Below are 18,175 nucleotides of genomic sequence, written 5' to 3'. Positions count from 1 at the left end.
TTGATTTAAATAGGAGTATCTAAGTATAACAAGAAATTCTAGCTTACATGTGTTACAGATCCATGTTATTGATTGTACCTGTAGTTAAGTATTTTCTGATGATCTGTTGTCTCTAAAAAATAAGCAGGCTAACTGAATTTTAGGCCTAAATCTTTACAGACCAAATTCTGGTTTGTGACCGGTAGTTGCAAATACACCTGAATGATGTAGGAGGGAGTTGTTAGTACGCTTAGGTTTGGTATATTCACTATTTCTTGCAATAATTACTACTAATGTATTATATGGAGTAAACTCAGATTAAAGAAAATTACTAGCTTTGCAGAGTGCATTGCATAAAAGGTAGGAAACGCTAAAATTTATGTTACCTCTTCAGCCTTAATTTGGCAGTGCAATTTGTGTGTCATGAAACATGGTCACATTTTTCATGCTGTATTCAATGTGCTGCAAGAGTCAGTTCAAGAGATGTGTCTCTGTTATTTAATGGAGGAGATGAATGAAATGAAATTTTTTTTAATATTTTTTATTACCCATTTATTTTAAATTGTTACCCATTTCTTACAGAATTTAGAAAACAATTAGTGGCTCAGGCAGGGAACTACAGGAAAAAATGTTCTTCTACTTAAATATCTCCATCCCAGAAAACTAGAAGTTACTTAAAACTCTGTTCTTCTAGTCACATTATTACTTTCATACTTTTGGCTTTCTGAATGCCTGACAAAAAGCTGTAACATCTGATTTTCTGATATACTGAGTAGTCACACTTGCAGCCAAGCATGTATTGAAAAAGTATTTGAGTTGAATCTAAGAAGATTTTACTATGCAGTTGTGATAACAAGTAACTATTGGGTTCTGCTATAGCAAATAAAATAATGTTATAAATAATGAGGCTTTTCAGTGTGTGTTTGATGTTCCTCATCATTTAAAATGGGATAAATATGGAAAAAGTCAGTAATGAAAAAAGCTGTGAACGTGCTAGTCCGTTTATCAGCTTGAAAGCAATGCCCAACTTTCAAGAATCTGTTTAGTCTGCTTCCGAAGGGGTATTCTTCTTTGATCTTGTGCTATGTAATTCTTTTTTAGATTCTGTGGTTTGGTAAAAGAAATTTTGTCTGAGGCAGTCGGCAGTACTTTGGAACTAGAAGGAGAAATAGATGGAGACACATTAGAGGTATGTCGAGGATGAAAAGATCTAAGAAATCTGAAACTTGTTCTCAGTCTTCTCTGCACTTTCCTATCAATATAGTAGGAAGATAAATAGCATTTAAACTCCTTGATTGTATATGAAATTCAAATTCTTTCAAAATTATTTGTACATGAGATTTGCATTCATTTGAAAAAAGTGAAAAAATGCACATGTTTGACGAAGTGGGCCTGTTACTACTGTAAACTGTATAAATCCCTAATGAAATGTGTTACTGTGTTTGTATTCTCTTGCAAACAATGTATAGATAAGAATCAAGTGTTATCAACTGGTTGAAGTGGATAAAAAAGATAAAATATTAAATAAATGCTAAGAAAATGCCATTTACACAGGTACAGTAATTTCATGATTATAAACCGCACCATTTTGACTAAAATTTTGATCCGAACCCAAAGTGCGGCTCATAATCAGGTGCAGCTTATATATGGACAAAGAACAGAAAGTTGCTGTTTTAGTTTGGAGGACAGGTGTCTGCTGAGAAAGGCAGGAACTTCTCTTTGAAATGGAGAATGTAAACCCCTTCCCTCCAAATTATTATAATTTTGAAATCAAGGGACTTTCAGGCAAAGATATGGGAATTAGGAATAACAGTTCTTTACTAGGGAAATTAAACTAAAAATACAGTACTACAAAGAAACAAACTCCAAACCCTGACAAAGTCAGAGTACAACCTGACACCCCGTCAGGCAGGGTGTTGGCAGCAGTCCCATTCCATGGTGGCTGCATCCTCCTGCAGTGACAGATGTGGCTCAGCTGGAGCAGTGCTCCTGTACAAGGTGCAGTTTCCCTCCAGAGGTCCAGTGGTGATGTGGAGAAATCCGGTTTTCCTCTGGAGTCCAGTGGAGAAAGGGACTCCCTTAGTGTCCCAAAACCTTTAGTTTTTCTACCTGGTAGCTGATACCATTACTACTCCAGGTAATTTAATTTGACAGGCTTCTGTCCCAGAGAATATTGTAGGTATTTAGGATCAGGTTAATACACTGAGCTTTTTTCTTATCACTGTAACATTCATGTTAGGAATCCAGTAGCTGTAGGTTTTCTTTATAATTAGTACAGAGAGGAAAAAAGGAAAAACCACCAACTTGGAAGGGGTTATTCACATCTCATGTGACCTCAGGTTGGGATAGGTGAATCCATGTCTTCATAAGAGATACATATCCTGTATTTATTATTCTTCATTTTTTTTGTTATGAATTCTGAAAAGCCACCATGGAAGGTAGGTTGTAAGTTTTATTTGTGGACAAGCAAATTTAATCAATCTAATTAATGAGCATGAAAACCCTCCTGTGGCTTGTTTGACCTGGGCGTCTTTCTGACTGTGTCTCATTCCAGCAATTCTCTTAGGCTGACAATTCCAAGCAGCTCTTCATGGTACTGAGCTTTTGTAGGACTTGAGGCTTCAGGGGAGGAAAAAGAAAATATAGAGAGCTGAGAACTGTTAAATGTAGTTGCATATAGTGAGAAAAATGAGTTTTTGCACTGGAGTTTGTTTGGCCACAGAATTTGCACATCTGTTAAGCCCAGTTTAATACATCCATCTGTGGTCTTGACACAGCTTCAGGGCTCTGCCTTGGTACAGACAGGGTATTAGCTATAGCTGCAGATCTTTATATTACATAATGATGTACTCAGCTAATAGCAGGACTACCTCCACACCATACAGTCTGTTCAGCTGTATAACAGTCTCTCAGAGGATGTGAGCTCATCATGGCTTAAGCCTTTTAAAAACTAAACTGAAAAAATCACTCGACAGGAAGCAATCCTGCATGAATGAATGACACGTGGAGATGAGACTATAGAAATGTATTTAAAATCTTTGAGCTGTATCATTCTACCTGTCTTGAAGTTTTCAGAGTTGTCACCTTGTACTTATTGTCTTAGGTTAGAACACTAAAACAGAAATCAGGATTTCTGAAGGAGAGAAATAATTAGTTTAGTGCAGAAATGAAAGAAGACACTTAATGCCTTTCTGCAGCTTGAGATCTCACATTTAAGAAGTGAAAATGAAGAGAATGCAGCTTTGTGTGGTCTTGATGGGCTCCACTAGTACAGAGAAAACAGTTCTTAATAAAACAGCTGTTTGTATTTGAGGAAGAGGTAGAAATAACCTCCTGTAAAGTCTGGAGGAAAAAAATCTGATTTCAGTCAGAATCTCTATGAGAATGTTGTCACAACGGGTTGTATATTTTATGTATAAACTGCAGTCTAATTTTACAGTTAGCAAGTGTTGTGAAGGAGTGTGAATGTTGCAGTTCCTTCAGCCTTGGGGTATTCACTTCCATATATTGATATGAAGATGTTCCTATCACTTTAAGACTACCTGCTATACCCCAAATAGGATATTCTGGAGAACACTCTGCCCTACAGAAGGTCAGATATGAACACTTGTTTATTTGTACCTACTGACTGGATTTCACAGACAGTGGTCACTTACTCAGATTTTTGGCAACCAACAGTGGTTTATTCAATATTTGTAGCCGTTGGGATGAGAAGAGGCAAATGTAAAGTGACTTAAAGTATATACAAGTCTATTAAACTGTCTACTAACGAGCACTGAACTCTAAATCCCAACAATTTTCACGTATCATGGGACCCAGTCTGAAGAGCATAGGTTTCTCCACGGTAATTAAAGGGTTGGCTCAGGACCAGTGTGTTGCAGATGGGTTTGCTGTCAATCTTAAATTCTGCAATGTGACTGCTATCTTTTTTCTGCAGTTTTGTGTCATATGATAGCTGTGAAAGCTGGATGTGCTCCTACCAAGGAACCTGACAAGTTTTGCATATGGCGTTTTGGGTCAGTTATACCTATCACGTAACGAGATTATGTTGTGAACTGTGAAGTGCTAAAAAGTGGTAAATGGAGCTGTGCTAAAGCTGTGCTTGCTCCAGTTTAGTTCCACAGAGCAGAATATGCTGTTAGGATAAGCGACAGACAGGTTTCCTTTAGCACATTCCATACAGCAGCATGGAACTTGCTGTCTTTGCCGAGGTGAGGAGGGGAAGTGTCAGTGACACACAGACACTGCAGCAGCAGGGCTGCAATGTGAACTGGAAAGGCACGTGAAAAAAATACTGCAAGGCTGCATTCTGTGTCAGAGGGTCACATTGGACAATGCAGAAAAAGTCATCATTGACAGAAAAGTCAGTACTTATGGCCATTTTAAAAAGTTTTGTTGTTTCTTTTAACAGTAGGGAAATCACATGAGGCCACAGAGAATATCCTGCAGTTTTCCCATGTGGGACATCCTCTTGGATGTGGAAAGTTACTAAGGGAAATCTGTGTACTCCTGACAATACCTGAGACTATTAAATTGTCCAACTCCTTTCATCCTTTATAAGTTGCCTGATTTGAATCATGGGTGTGCTATTCAACCCAACTTTTCCCTAAGAAGTTTGGTTTTATATAGTGTCTGGGGTACACTTCCATTAAGCATCATTCACTATTTAGAGTAGGAAAGTTCTGTCACAAGGTCACTGTATGAGGTGGTGTAAATTAGTGTAGCTTTACTGAAGTCAGTGAACCAGCACTGAGTTATTCAGCTGGAAGTATGGCCCAGCACATTTCAGCAGCAGTAGAAACCACATTGTATTTAATAATTTTTTGACAAGATTAGTACTATTTTCTGCCCTTTGGAAAAATCTAGTAATGAGAGGGGATGTCCTGGGGTGACTGTATGATCTGGTTACTTTTATCTATCCATGAAACCACTGGTTTCAAAATTTTAGCTTATGTTCCATATATTTACATGTTCTGAAGGCTCTGTCAGCAGTTCTTAGAGATGATGCATGAATGGGTTCTTTTGACAGCACTGTTTCATTGAATTTGGTTTATTGGCTTGTTCCTTGTTTGGATAAATGGATCTTTCTCAAAGTTGGTTAAGGAAGTTTGCAAAAAGCAAAGTAAGAGGGAAATTTTAGAAGTTGTGTAAAGCACCAGTCTGGTGGGTAAGCTGCTGTCCTGCAGCTGCACTACAGCAACCCCTCTGTGCTGTGCTAAACTGGGGTTAAGGCTCTCTGTCATGTCAAATGTTAATGATAACCATTTCTGTGCTGCTCTGTTTATCTTTTCTGCTTGCAGTATGAATATGATTATGATGAGAATGGTGAGAGAGTAGTTCTAGGGAAAGGCACTTATGGAATAGTTTATGCTGGAAGAGACCTTAGCAACCAGGTCCGAATAGCCATCAAAGAAATACCTGAGAGAGACAGCAGGTAAGACCTAGTTCATTGCTACAGACACACTGTGAACAAAAATACAGTTGTTTTTTGAAAACTTGGCCCTTCGTAGCATGTGTTTCTGTGTGATTAGTTTATAAAATCCCAACATACTGAAATTTAATTACAGTAATTTCACGACTATAAGGCGCACCCTTTTGACTAAAATTTTCTCCCAAAACCGGAAGTGCGCCTTATAGTCCAGTGCGCCTTATCTGATGGACAAAGTGGCAAAATTTGCCGAACCAGAAGTGCAAGCCGCGAGGGGAGTGGCTCCGCAGCAGGGCTGGGCTGTGAGGGGGAGTGGCCCCACGGGGCCGTGCAGGGCTGTGAGGGGGAGTGGCCTGGCGGGGCCGTGCCGGGCTGTGAGGGGGGAAGGGCCCCGCGGGGCCGTGCCGGGCTGTGAGGGGGGAAGGGCCCCGTGGGGCCGTGCCTGGCTGTGAGAGGGAGTGGCCCTGCGGGGCCGTGCCGGGCTGTGAGGGGGAGTGGCCTGGCGGGGCCATGCCAGGCTGTGAGGAGGGAACAGCCCCGCGGGGCTGTGCCTGGCTGTGAGGGGAGAGGTGTCCTGTAGCAGCGTCAGGATGTGAGGGGAGAGGCGCTCCGCGTGGGGGGGCCTACTAGCATCAGCGTGGCCGCCGCGCAGGGTGGGAAAGCCTCTGGAATCAGGGCAGTGGCAGCGCGGGGCAAGCCCGCCGACATGGGGGCACCCGGAGCACCAGGGAACTCCCGGAGCAGCGGGGCCCTGGGGACGCCGCACGGAGCGGCAGCAGGCGTTCCCCGGCCCTGGGGACACCGCACGGAGCGGCGGAGGGCTTTCTCCGGCCCCGGGGACGCCACACAGAGCGGCGGCGGGCATTTTCCAGCCCCAGGTACGCTGCACGGAGCGGCGGCAGGCGTTCCCTGGCCCCGGGGACGCCGCACGGAGCGGCGGCGGGCATTTTCCGGCTCCGGGGACGCCGCACGGAGCGGCGGCGGGCATTTTCCGGCGCCGGGGACGCCGCACGGAGCGGTGGCGGGCATTTTCCAGCCCCGGGGACGCCGCACGGAGCGGCGGCGGGCATTTTCCAGCCCCGGGGACGCCGCACGGAGCGGCGGCGGGCATTTTCCAGCCCCAGGTACGCTGCACGGAGCTGCGGCAGGCGTTCCCTGGCCCCGGGGACGCCGCACGGAGCGGCGGCGGGCATTTTCCGGCACCGGGGACACCGCACGGAGCGGCGGCGGGCATTTTCCGGCGCCGGGGACGTCGCACGGTGCGGCGGCGGGCATTTTCCGGCGCCGGGGACGTCGCACGGAGCGGCGGCGGGCATTTTCTGGTGCCGGGGACGCCGCACGGAGCGGTGGCGGGCATTTTCTGGCACCGACGACGCCCTCGGAGCGGCGGCGGGCATTTTCCAGCCCCGGGGATGCCGCACGGAATGGCAGATACAGGCAGGCCCGGGGGCCAATGGCTGCCGGGTTGGGGCGGGGCCTTGGCCAGCAACCGCGTGGGGGGAGCTGGGGGCGGAGCCTCGCTTAAAAAAAAAAAAAAAAAAAAAAAAGTGCGCCTTATAGTCCGGTGCGCCTTATCTGATCTGCAAAGTTGCAAAATTTGCCAACTCCCGGGGGGTGCGCATTATAGTCCGGTGCGCCTTATGGTCGTGAAATTACTGTACTATTTCCTCCTACTAAGCAAAAGTACCTTTTTGAGAATAACGACTTTCTGTTTTTGGGGAAAATATATGTTATATATCATAAATATGACAGTTTAATAATCTGTATGTATATCTTTGGTTTTAGGTTGCAGTTGTATCTCATTTGTATTCTTTTTGGGGAGGGTAAAAAGCATGAGAGGAGCTCTGGAGTCAAAGACAGGGCTATGTATTGGTACAGAAAACACACATATAAATTCTTGGAGGGTATGTTTCTGCACCAGGCTTCCTCTGAGATCTGTCTCTGTACTTTTTTACTTTTTTGGAATAGGTCATGAATCATGCTGCATTTTAAGGTCATGGACAAGGTGTTTGCTGAGAATTGGAGTGCTATCCCTAAAATCTGTTTTGTTGTCAAACTACCATTTAAGCATAGCCTAGAACTTTTTTCTGCATGATGAAATAGTCCCTGGTTCTTATTATTATTATTATTATTATTATTATTATTATTATTATTATTATTTAATAGGTATTCTCAACCTCTTCATGAAGAGATAGCACTGCACAAATATTTAAAGCATCGGAACATTGTCCAGTATCTTGGATCTGTTTCAGAAAATGGATACATTAAGATTTTTATGGAGCAGGTACCAGGAGGTTTGTATCATGCTGAGTTTGGTCTGCCAAAGAAAAAGCATTTGGGACTCCAAACTGACTGAAAGTCAATGGATAGGCACTTAATGTGTCTGTGCACTCTGTATGGCTTTTCTGTTGGGATGTTAATGTGTAAGTCACTTTTATCATAGAAATAGTAAATTTAAAGAGTATAGGTCCCAGTACCCTCTCCCCTTTCTGTAATAATTCTAGACCTAGAGAGAAGTCATTAAAAGTATTTGGTTTCAAATACTCATGTGTTATAAAATAGTGGAGTTAGAGCTGTATAGTCCATTGAGCTTAAGTGACTGAATGATGAACTTTCAGTGGAAGTTTCTCTTTGAGCAGTAACACTGATAGAACAATTAAGTAGTATTTTAAATGCTACGTACAAAGGACTGCTAATCCCTAGGTAGATTAGAGATAAGAGTGAGATGCGTTCCTTACTCATAATTTCCAGTTTCACTCCTCCAGGATTCTCTGCTGGAGGAAGAGGATGTGAAATCTCTTTGTAACCTCTCTATAGTATTTCCATCTTCATTTTGCTATTTACCTTTCAGTGTCAAGGATGTGACAGAATGGGTGTTAAATTTTGCTTTAATTTAATTTGCAAAGTAAAAACAGAAATAAGAAAAATGGGAGGGAAAGTTCAGGTTTTCTAACAAAGGTCCAGACAAACATTCAAAGTGTAATTACTAATATATCCAGTGCATTTAGGGATGTAGGGAAATTACTTAGTTTTTGAATCCTTGTGACCTTCTCACCTGACAACTGAGACATTTTGACCTGCATGATATATGCAGATGTTATAAAATTATACCAACACTTCCACTTGGTTTCCCACACTTGTTAACAGTGTCAGCTGGTGTTTCCTGTTCATATATGCACAGTAAAGTGTGCTGTGATTAGTTCCTAATGGTGAGATATTACTGAACCAATTTAGATATTTTAAACTCTGTTGTCAGTCTTAAAAAGGAACCAGCCGTTCAGATTTTGCAAAATTCTTTGAGGAAACTTTACTTTAGAAAGCTGTTGAGTGAACTAGTTCCTTTAGCTGAATTTTTCTGGCCATAAGTAGACCTACTGTACTTAGTTTATTTTGTGCAGAATAGCTTTATTTTGCCTCATGATTTAAATATTTGTGTTATTTAAAGATTAGTTTTATTAGAATCAGGGATGTGTAGATGGCCTACTCTGAACATTTCTTCAGGAGGTTTATTCAGGAGATTTCATTACTGTCTCTGAATATTGCCAGAAGTTGATCCCATATTTGTAAAGAAAAGGCTCTTTCTGTTTTAGATTCTACCCTCCCTGCCTCAAGAAAATCAGCTTGTCTTTGCCCATACCTGTGGTTCATGAAGTACAGTGTATAACACACACAATGTTATCTTTAGTCCTTGTTTTATTACAGTGCTACCTTCGGTCCTTGTTTCATTAAGGGCTACATGGGTGCAGGGTGTAGTCTCAGCAGTTGTTACAGTGAAGTGAGGGATCCAGCTCTGTCAGGACATTTATTCTTGTTGTGGGAGTAGAACCTGACCTGGCAAATAAGAAATAACCTGTCCAGAGCAGCAGCAAGTTATTTGCTGTGAGTGATCTGTTGAGCAAAGGCTTCATTCAGACTTACCTGTTAATTTTGGGATTTCTCTGTCTTGATACTCTTTCTTCTTAAACTCCTGTAGGCAGCCTCTCAGCTCTCTTAAGATCTAAGTGGGGCCCAATGAAAGAACCTACAATTAAATTTTACACCAAGCAGATTCTGGAAGGACTCAAGTATCTCCATGAGAACCAGATTGTACACAGAGATATAAAGGTAACTTTGCCTTTTCTGTGCCTTGTTTGATTTGCTTTTTATCTTTACTCCAGGTAGTTCTGCTCTAGTCTGAAGTAAAATTTTTAATAGGATTTCATGGAAGCTGAAAACAAAAGGAAAGCATAAACCAACTCCTCCTCCTGGTGCTCCTGGAATATTGTTTTGTAGAAAGGTGTATTACAAAGATAAGTGTGAATTGGAAGGAGTATTGAGATTGAGAATCTGTATTTATCTGTCTCCCCTCCCTGTTCACTGCCTCCCTCCCCTCCTTCCCTCTCCTGTCCAAACCACAGGGGGACAATGTTCTGGTGAACACCTACAGTGGCGTGGTTAAAATATCGGATTTTGGCACTTCCAAACGGCTGGCAGGAATCAATCCATGCACTGAAACATTTACAGGTAAGATTAATCTAGCAGAGTTTATAAGGGTTTTCTTGACAGGTTTAGCATTTGAGCCAAGAGACTCTCTGGCTTAATGATGAACACTGTTGGGTCTCTGTTTGCAGGGGAGAGTAAATGTCAATGTGATCACCATAAACATAGGCTTGGTGGCTTTCATGACTGTTTTTTTTTAAATGTGTCTTCCATTTTACTTTTTGGGGGTAAAAGTTTTTCTTCAAAATGTTTATTAGGTAGCAATTGATTGTTGCAATTACACCTGGAAATACCTGAATTTAGCAAATTTTTCATTTAACAATCTTGATATTAGTAGCTTACACATGCATACTTTCTAGACGTATGTTTGAAAGTGCAGAGGATCAAACTCAAACTTATGAACACTTTCAGTTTTGAGGTACTAATTATAAAACCCAACCAACTGGCTAACAACAGTGAAAACAACAGTTTACAGGAAAACTTTAGGCTGATATGTTACAGAACTGCTTTCAATACAACAAGGTTTTAAAGATGTGTAATATTCAGGGAAAACAAAAATCACTGAGCAAAAGGGGACACTCTACATGAAAATACAAAATGTAGTCACATATGTGGGTGACTTGTCTTGAAGTTTGTGCTTGTTATATGGCCTTAGGCAAAGGCTGATATCACAAGCTTCTTACTTGCCTGCACTTTAAATAAATGGTACACAAAACCATTAGTCGTGAATGGCTTCTGAGTGGAAGACAAAAAGATAACAACTTTCACTTAAGTAAAAATCAAGTCTTCCCTTTACCTCTCTGGTGGTGAGTCTGCAGTTCCTCCAGCTTTCTTACAAAGGAAACCATGAAAATAAAATTAAGGTTCTGAAGTAACTTGCCTTTCTCAGTTATTTTTACTCATTGTATCATTATTACTCAGTATAATTCTCTTTGCCTGTATTTTATATACTCCTCAGTGACTTTTTAGCAACTGATTGTCAGTAGGGATGATATATGGAGAAATTATATCTTCAGAAAAGTCACCATACTGTAATAAAAGGAAGTAACTCTCCTTGTGCCCTTCTTCTTTGTTCTTGGAATTTTTCAGCCCTGTTTGTGCCTTTGAGATGTAATTTGCCACGTGAATAAATGCCTAAGTTATCATTTTGGATTTAAATCAGTAAGCAGGTAGCTATACCCCAGAGGACCCTAAAAGGTCTCTAGCAGTTTGGTTTTGTTTTATAACTCGGTACATAAACCCTGAAATTTAAACATTATGTAATAAAATCACATGGTTTGAAGAGTCAGACTTCTGGTGGTTTAAACATTACATCCCTCCATTCAAGACACACAGCCTGAGGGCAAAGCTATGGCTTGAACTTCTATTCTGCAGCTGTCACACTCAATGAACATATGATACCCTTTTATCTTCACCATATGTCCATTACTTGATAGTTCACAGCTCTACTGCAGTGTAGTTTTATTGCATTCCTAAGAAGAAAAATACTTTAAATTAAAGATGTCATAACAGAGCTGATACAAATTCAGATGGAGAAAGAACTGTAGTGTTCAAAACACTCTGAACATGCAGAGGTTTCTGCTGGTGGTGGTGTGGGCTCTTCCTGTAAAGACCTCGTTAGCTGTGTTAGTTAATGATTCAATAACAGTGATACCCAATTGACCATCTTTTATTTAATTTTTTTCTGTACCGTTCTTTATCAGTATTATTACTAGTATTACACTCAGATTATCTATAAGTAGGATCTTATCTTGTCAATATGTATAACTTCAGAAATTTTAACTGTTTCATTTGTTGGGTTGGGTTTTTTTGGTGGGTTTTTTGTTGCTGTTTGGTTGTTTTTTTGTTGGTTTTTTGTTTTTGTCTTTGGTTTTTGTGGTTTTTTGCTAACCTTGGATATCAGAAATCCCAAGCACATCCAAGACATCCTGGAATTCTAGACAAACTATGATGGATTGCCTTATTTATTGCCCTATATTTGCAAAAATAGCTTTTTTTCAAACTGTTTGAAATTCCCTTTCATTAGTGTTCTCTTTATTGGGGTTAAATATGAAAAATTATTCTCATGAAGACTATCTGTCACTTCTTAGATTTTGCCATCTCTTACATGCATAATCTTTAAAAGTTGGTGTCTGCAAAAATTTGATATAATTTTGTTTCCTGGGGAAGCTACTGGATTATGTGGCAAATAGACTTTCAGCAGTTTGAAATCTCGTGTTAGAAAGAGGGGACAAAAAGAAGTTTGTAAAAAAAGATGCTATTACATAAGTTTGTGTCTAGTTTTCAGTGATGGTATGGGAGATAAGGTATTTGGCTATACAGGTTGCATTTGAAAATTTTTGACTTGGTGAGTGTTGTGTTAATCCTCCATAATAAGAATGAAGAATATACACTTGCCTGCTCTTTTTGTCCTGAGCAGGAACCTTGCAGTACATGGCTCCAGAAATCATTGATAAAGGACCACGAGGATATGGTGCTCCAGCTGACATCTGGTCCCTGGGCTGTACCATTATTGAGATGGCAACAGGCAAACCTCCATTCCATGAGCTGGGAGAGCCTCAAGCTGCAATGTTTAAAGTAAACACAACGTTTTTGCTTTAGAGTTGGTGAATTTTCAAATATAGCATAATTTCATAATATTAATTGGTAATAACATTGTGTTACATGGGGTGTTTTTGCACAAAGCCATAGTCTGACCTGTGCTTTTAACTCTCGCTGAAAGATCCTTCCCTTCTCAAAGCTGTATTGCTCTAGGGGGTGATCAGTTATTTTTGTGCTGGAAATAGGTCATGACTCAGAGCAGCAACCTTTAAAAATGAGTGAAGACTTATGAAACTAATATCCTCTGTGTTACTTTTTTAATCTACTGCTCCTGGTTTTTGATTTCCTTCTTGTAACCAGTCTCCCCAATAATGACAAACAAGTTATTTCTGCTCCTTTAAGCAATTTTTGTAAGCTTCCTTCCCAAAGGAAAACCTTTTAAAGGCTCAGTCTCTGCAACATGGATGCAGAAAGATGTGGAAAAGGGCAGGGGAATAACTTTCCAGGATTTCCAGTATATATTACAGAAGTAAAATACTCTGTATTTTGCATTGCAAGTCCTTCGGGTCCTCCTTAGTAAGCTGTTGTCTCTATTACATTGTTTCTCTTGGTGTATCTGTTTTCAATGCAATAATTAACACTTGAGAATTCTTCAGATAGTTTTGATAATAAAAGCTTTTTAAAGTTACTTGTTTTACCTCTGTAACTAACAGGAGTGTAACAACTGTGATACAACAAATAAGTAGATTGAAAATTTTTGGTTCTTCCATTGGCTTGCAGTAGACCTTTAGTAAAGCACTTTAGTTTTCAGTTATGCTTGAGAATTCTCATTCTTATAGAGAGGAGAATATCTCATCCATAACCCAGCAAACTGCTTTAAATTAGCAGTGTTGTAAGTTTTTCACGTATCTTGTTGAAAGCCACTATTTGAGCATTTGTGTCATCATTAATTTGACCATGGTGGCAAAATCAGGTCTTTATCAATAGGTATGGAAATCTGGGCTCAGTTCAGCATGACTTGTAATGCAATATGTCACACTAGGCCTACGAGTTATCCCACTGCTAAAAGGCAAGCAAAGGGATGATTATGAGTTTTGATACAGTTATTTCAGAGGTATAATAGGTCACCTTGGTGCTGTCAGCTTGTGGCATACCTCAGAAGAAGCTGCCTGAGTGAATGTGGTTTGGCTCACTAATGCTTTCCTGAGGGAGCCATGGAAAAAGACTGTTTTCCACATCACTGTAAATGTCAGATACAATTCTGGTGGCAGATGCCTTTTCATCTTATGTACCTGGCATGTAGTTGAACTGTTCAGTGAGTTACACATCTTATTTTAAAGCACAGTTTGTTGGAAGTTTTTAGCATTCTTATTGCAGGCTGTGTTAATGTACTACTGTCAGGCATTTGGTTTTCTTTCCTGTTTCTTGGCTCTGCTGGGACCTGTTTGGAACTGTGTCTTGCTAGGCACCATAGGTTAAAAACCATCTTTTCTTTTTCTGTGTAATGAAAGTAAGCAAGCTGAAAGCTGGATTTGAACCCTTCAAAACTGGATTTGGCTGGCTGGGCAAGCATGTAAAAAGAAGTCTGGAAAACTTGGAATATCAAACTTTTCAGGTCCCCACCCCTACACATGAATGCTCTGTTGTGCATAGGACAGGTGAGGAGAGGGAAGGTCTAAGTGTCCCTGTGCAGTCACTTTAGAAATTGCAAATGAACAGACTTCTACAAAGTAGAGAAAAGGGGCTATAGCAAACCAGGAACTGGATAGGTCTTGGCTGGATGTGCATTGCATGGTATTTATTCTAGGAGCTCAGAAGGTGTGCTTCTGTGTCTGTGTGAAAGAGTACAAACAAATGGCATTCATTGGAGGCAAAGTACACTGATGTTGCCACAGAATTTGCAGGTGGTTGTGACGAAACTTGTTCCCCTTGAGCAACAGAGATTGAGATAAGATCAGAGACAAGCTTTCAAGCTTACTGGTCCTGGTTTGGAATTTTCCTACACTTTTGCTTAGTGCATAAGGATGAAACCTGGCACCAGAGTGCTGCCAGTTTGTGACACTGAGTCTTGAATGTGCTTAGGGTCATGGTTTGGAAGGCCTTAAAGCCCTATTAGCATTTTATTACTGCCCTGTCATTCAAACTGGAACAGGACTGCTCAGCGTTTTTTGCCTCAGCTTGTATTGAAGCTGAACCAGTGTTGTGAGTGCCTAATAGTGCCACATTGTGTTAATGCAGCTCTGTAATGAGATTATTTGAAAGCAGATGGCACTTGTTTAACTGCTGGGCTACTGTCTCCCTTTTGGGCACTATCTTTGTGCTTGTTCTCCCGGATGTGTTTTGTGTGAAGATGCTGAGACTACAAACCATAATCTCTCCAGACATGTACATACAGGTTATACAGCTCTGGCTTCCAAATAGTTCCACCAGACTGACATTAGAGAATAAGAAGGCGGAGAGGAACTGGAAAAATCACTGGGGGGAGCAACCTTTAGAAGCACATTTTTCATTACTTAAAGACAGAGTCTTAAAAGAGACTCTTTTAAGTAATGGCTTAAAATAAGAGTAATTACTTAAAGAATGATTTAATAAGGATCTTGTTAAACCTTTGGACATCATGTGATTTTCAATTAAATAACACTGAAAGACTAGGGAAGACATCTGTCCTGAGAGCGGGGGTGGTGACAAGGTCTGGCAAGGTCATTGTGCTTATTTGTGCAAGGAAATTTGGCAGTGGCAGGAGCAGAACAGGTGCAGCCCCAGGCTGTCGGTGCTAGAGGAGGAAATTATTGCTGTTCTTGGGCACAAATGTGCTGGAGGAATCAGCAACTGAGAGACACAGCTCTGAGCAGAGGTGATGGGAAACTTGTGCAATAGCTGGAGGGGTTTGTGGCTGGTCAAAGGAGCAATATTTGAAGCACTTGGTATCAATAATGCCCAGATCCCAAGATTGCCTGAAAACAGGTGATTAGATACATCCATACCCTGACATTTATTTAATTTCACATTGATATTTGCACCATGATTGCCATGAAATAAAACCATGAATAAAAAGGATTAGAACTTTGTCACTTCACTGCTTTATGTGGGTACCTGGATCCCTCCTTTTCTATGAGAGTCAGGAGAAGTGTGAGTGACTGTATTGTAAGAGATTTGGCCTATGGTCTCCTTGAAGTTGTTTCATAAAAACAATTAGTATTTGTGTTTTACTTGCAGGTTGGGATGTTTAAGATTCATCCTGAAATTCCAGAATCAGTGTCTGCTGAAACAAAGGCCTTTGTTTTGCTCTGTTTTGAACCTGATCCTAGCAAACGTGTTACAGCATCTGATTTGCTCAGAGATTCTTTCCTGAAGCAAGTGAACAAGGGCAAGAAAAGCAAAATTGCATTCAAGCCTTCAGGTAAAGAATTATCAGCCAAATCCAACTCAACATCATCATTAAGTGTTACATAAAAGATTGGAATCATTAAGCACTTTCTTTTACAAAGGACATTTCTGCCAGGAAAACAGCAGGAACTCAGCTATTGAAAATGCCTGTGATTTGTGATTATACATATTTAAATTTAATGATTCCCAGAAAATAAAGTGCCTTGATTATTTTTTATTTTGCTTACTGAAACCTCCCAAGGTAATTTTTCTTCTCCCCAGAAATAAATGCCTCATTTGCACTAAATTAATATTAGAAAAGTGACATTTGATGAGGACTTTCCAAAGTAGTTCTGCATTAGATTCACAATTATATACACTTCAGAGGTCTTAGTTTCATAGAGTAAGTGTTTGATACCTGAAAGGTCTATTAGGTATTTGGGTCAGCATTTTCAAACTTGGTATGTAACACTGAAATTTGGCACAAAGGTTGCTGGAATAGCTGTCTAGTGGGTTATTTTGTTTTATCTGCATAGCATGTTTCTTCTTCCCTCCCCCCAAAATGTATCAGCCACTTGCTCAGTGATAAGATAAGGAGCCTTAATATAGACCTGCCAAATTAATCATATGAAGGAACTGTCTGTTTCAAAACAGGAAAAGCCACTGGTCTTGCTGCTTCTTTCGCCTGTCTGCACACACACACACTCCCAATGCAAGCTGAAGCTCTTCCTATTTGAGCTTTTCCCCTCTCAACAAATAACCTTTGAAATAATGGAATTCTGCAGGGAACAAGTGGGAAGGAATTTATACCATCTAGCTGAATGTTTCATCAAGGAAATGGGCATCACCAGTTGTCCTGAGGGTCTCTGAGAACTGAACTCCAGCCCCTGCAGTGACACTGGGATAATAGGAGAGCTCCTACTGCTCAGCCAGGGCAGTGGCAAGCAGGAGCTGTTGGCATGCTGTAGCTTTCTGTCCCACAGCAGTCATCTTCTCTTGTGGTCTTTCTGTTCTTTCTTGAGGATGTCTTCCTGGATAAGTTGCACGATGTTGCAAAGTGTGGAGCTTGCCTTGTTAGCAGCCTCAGGAGCAACAGGTTCTTTGTCAAATGTCAGGGGAGGTGCACCCCTCCCTCCTCCTGCCTTCCTCCTTTCTTCCCTTCTCCCCCTCATTGGTGAGGTTATGGAGCTGGTGCTGCAGGGAGTGAGCTCAATGCTGGCCATGGACTTGAGCAGAGGGAGCAAATGTGAGAACTGTGCTTTGGGTGAGGAGAGGGAGAGGCACCTGGTGGCAACTGAGGGTGTGATTCTGCATGCCAGAGCTGGGGAGAGCTGTGCTGGCTGCTGCAGCCATGCCCAGGGGCAGTTTGGTTGCCCAAGGCAGGTCCTGGCACAACAGTTCCCACAGTCCCAGCTATACCAGTTCACCATCTTCTTCCTCTATTGCTTCTTTCACCTCAAATTTCTTCAGCTTTGGCCCCATCTTTCCATTCCATCTCTATCTCTTTTTTCTTTCCAATAATAAAGGCAGCCCAGAACAAATCTCAGCCCTTACTCTTGGGACAGCAGCTCTCAATTTTCTGTCCTGCTGAGATGCCTTGCACCAGGTTTTGTGAGGTGACATATATTGTTTCATTTCTGTGACTGTTTGACTCAACCATTTGAGTATCAGTCATGTGCCATGGAGTATGTCAGAGCTTTCTGAACAACTTTCAACTTCTGTCTCTCTTCCTCACCTCCAAGAATTTGGAGTGACAAGCATCAAAAACTTTTGTCATATTTTAGCTTCATAAGTATGTTCATCTTGGGTTAAGAGAACTTCTTTACCTTTCCTGCCACACAGCTGCAAAATAGCAATCAGGATTACAGCAAACTCTCGACATCTCTGTTGGTTTGGTTTTTTGGTTTGGTTTGGTTTTTTGGGTTTTTAATCTTTTTTTTTTTCTTACTTTCAAAATGAATTGGAAAGGGACAAGATATTTCCTTCAGGCTAGTGCTGAGAGAGTCCTTGCTAAGGGCAGGATCACATATGAGTGAGACAGATATCTCAGGTATGGAGAGTGCAATTTGATGCCCATTAACACTAAGGTGAGGAGGGCGCAGTAGAGTGCTCTCTGCTTAGAGAGAGGGCTGGGGTGGAGCAGCAATTGAACCTCTAGGTTCTTTAAACTGCTCATCTCCATTTCAGCCACTTTGTGAGACCAGCATCAAGGGGGATTATGTGTATGTGTGAGAGAAGGTAACAAAATGGCATTTCCTGTATCTGTGATGTCTTTGGGTTTAGCAGTTAACTTGTTAAAGTCTTTTGTTGCTTATGCATGCAATGATTTTGGATTGTGTTACTGCTTTTCATCAACAAGGGTATCAGCCATTTTGCGAAATG

At 41.2% G+C, this 18,175-nt stretch overlaps 1 protein-coding gene across 1 annotated transcript in view; it reads left to right on the top strand.

The window, feature by feature from the left end:
* Positions 1-18,175, top strand: part of MAP3K15 (mitogen-activated protein kinase kinase kinase 15) — an 86,445-nt gene that overhangs the window by 60,873 nt on the left and 7,397 nt on the right. The window contains exons 14-20 of the mRNA XM_033052336.1: positions 1,081-1,168; positions 5,280-5,413; positions 7,574-7,701; positions 9,381-9,511; positions 9,805-9,910; positions 12,306-12,463; positions 15,644-15,827. Of these exons, the coding sequence (XP_032908227.1) occupies positions 1,081-1,168; positions 5,280-5,413; positions 7,574-7,701; positions 9,381-9,511; positions 9,805-9,910; positions 12,306-12,463; positions 15,644-15,827 (929 nt within the window). The remainder of the gene's footprint in view (positions 1-1,080; positions 1,169-5,279; positions 5,414-7,573; positions 7,702-9,380; positions 9,512-9,804; positions 9,911-12,305; positions 12,464-15,643; positions 15,828-18,175) is intronic.

Source organism: Catharus ustulatus, chromosome 2 (genome assembly GCF_009819885.2).
Source record: "Catharus ustulatus isolate bCatUst1 chromosome 2, bCatUst1.pri.v2, whole genome shotgun sequence".
Classification (NCBI taxonomy): domain Eukaryota; kingdom Metazoa; phylum Chordata; class Aves; order Passeriformes; family Turdidae; genus Catharus; species Catharus ustulatus.
Note: the sequence above shows the minus strand (reverse complement) of the source record. Positions and strands in the feature narration are given on the sequence as shown.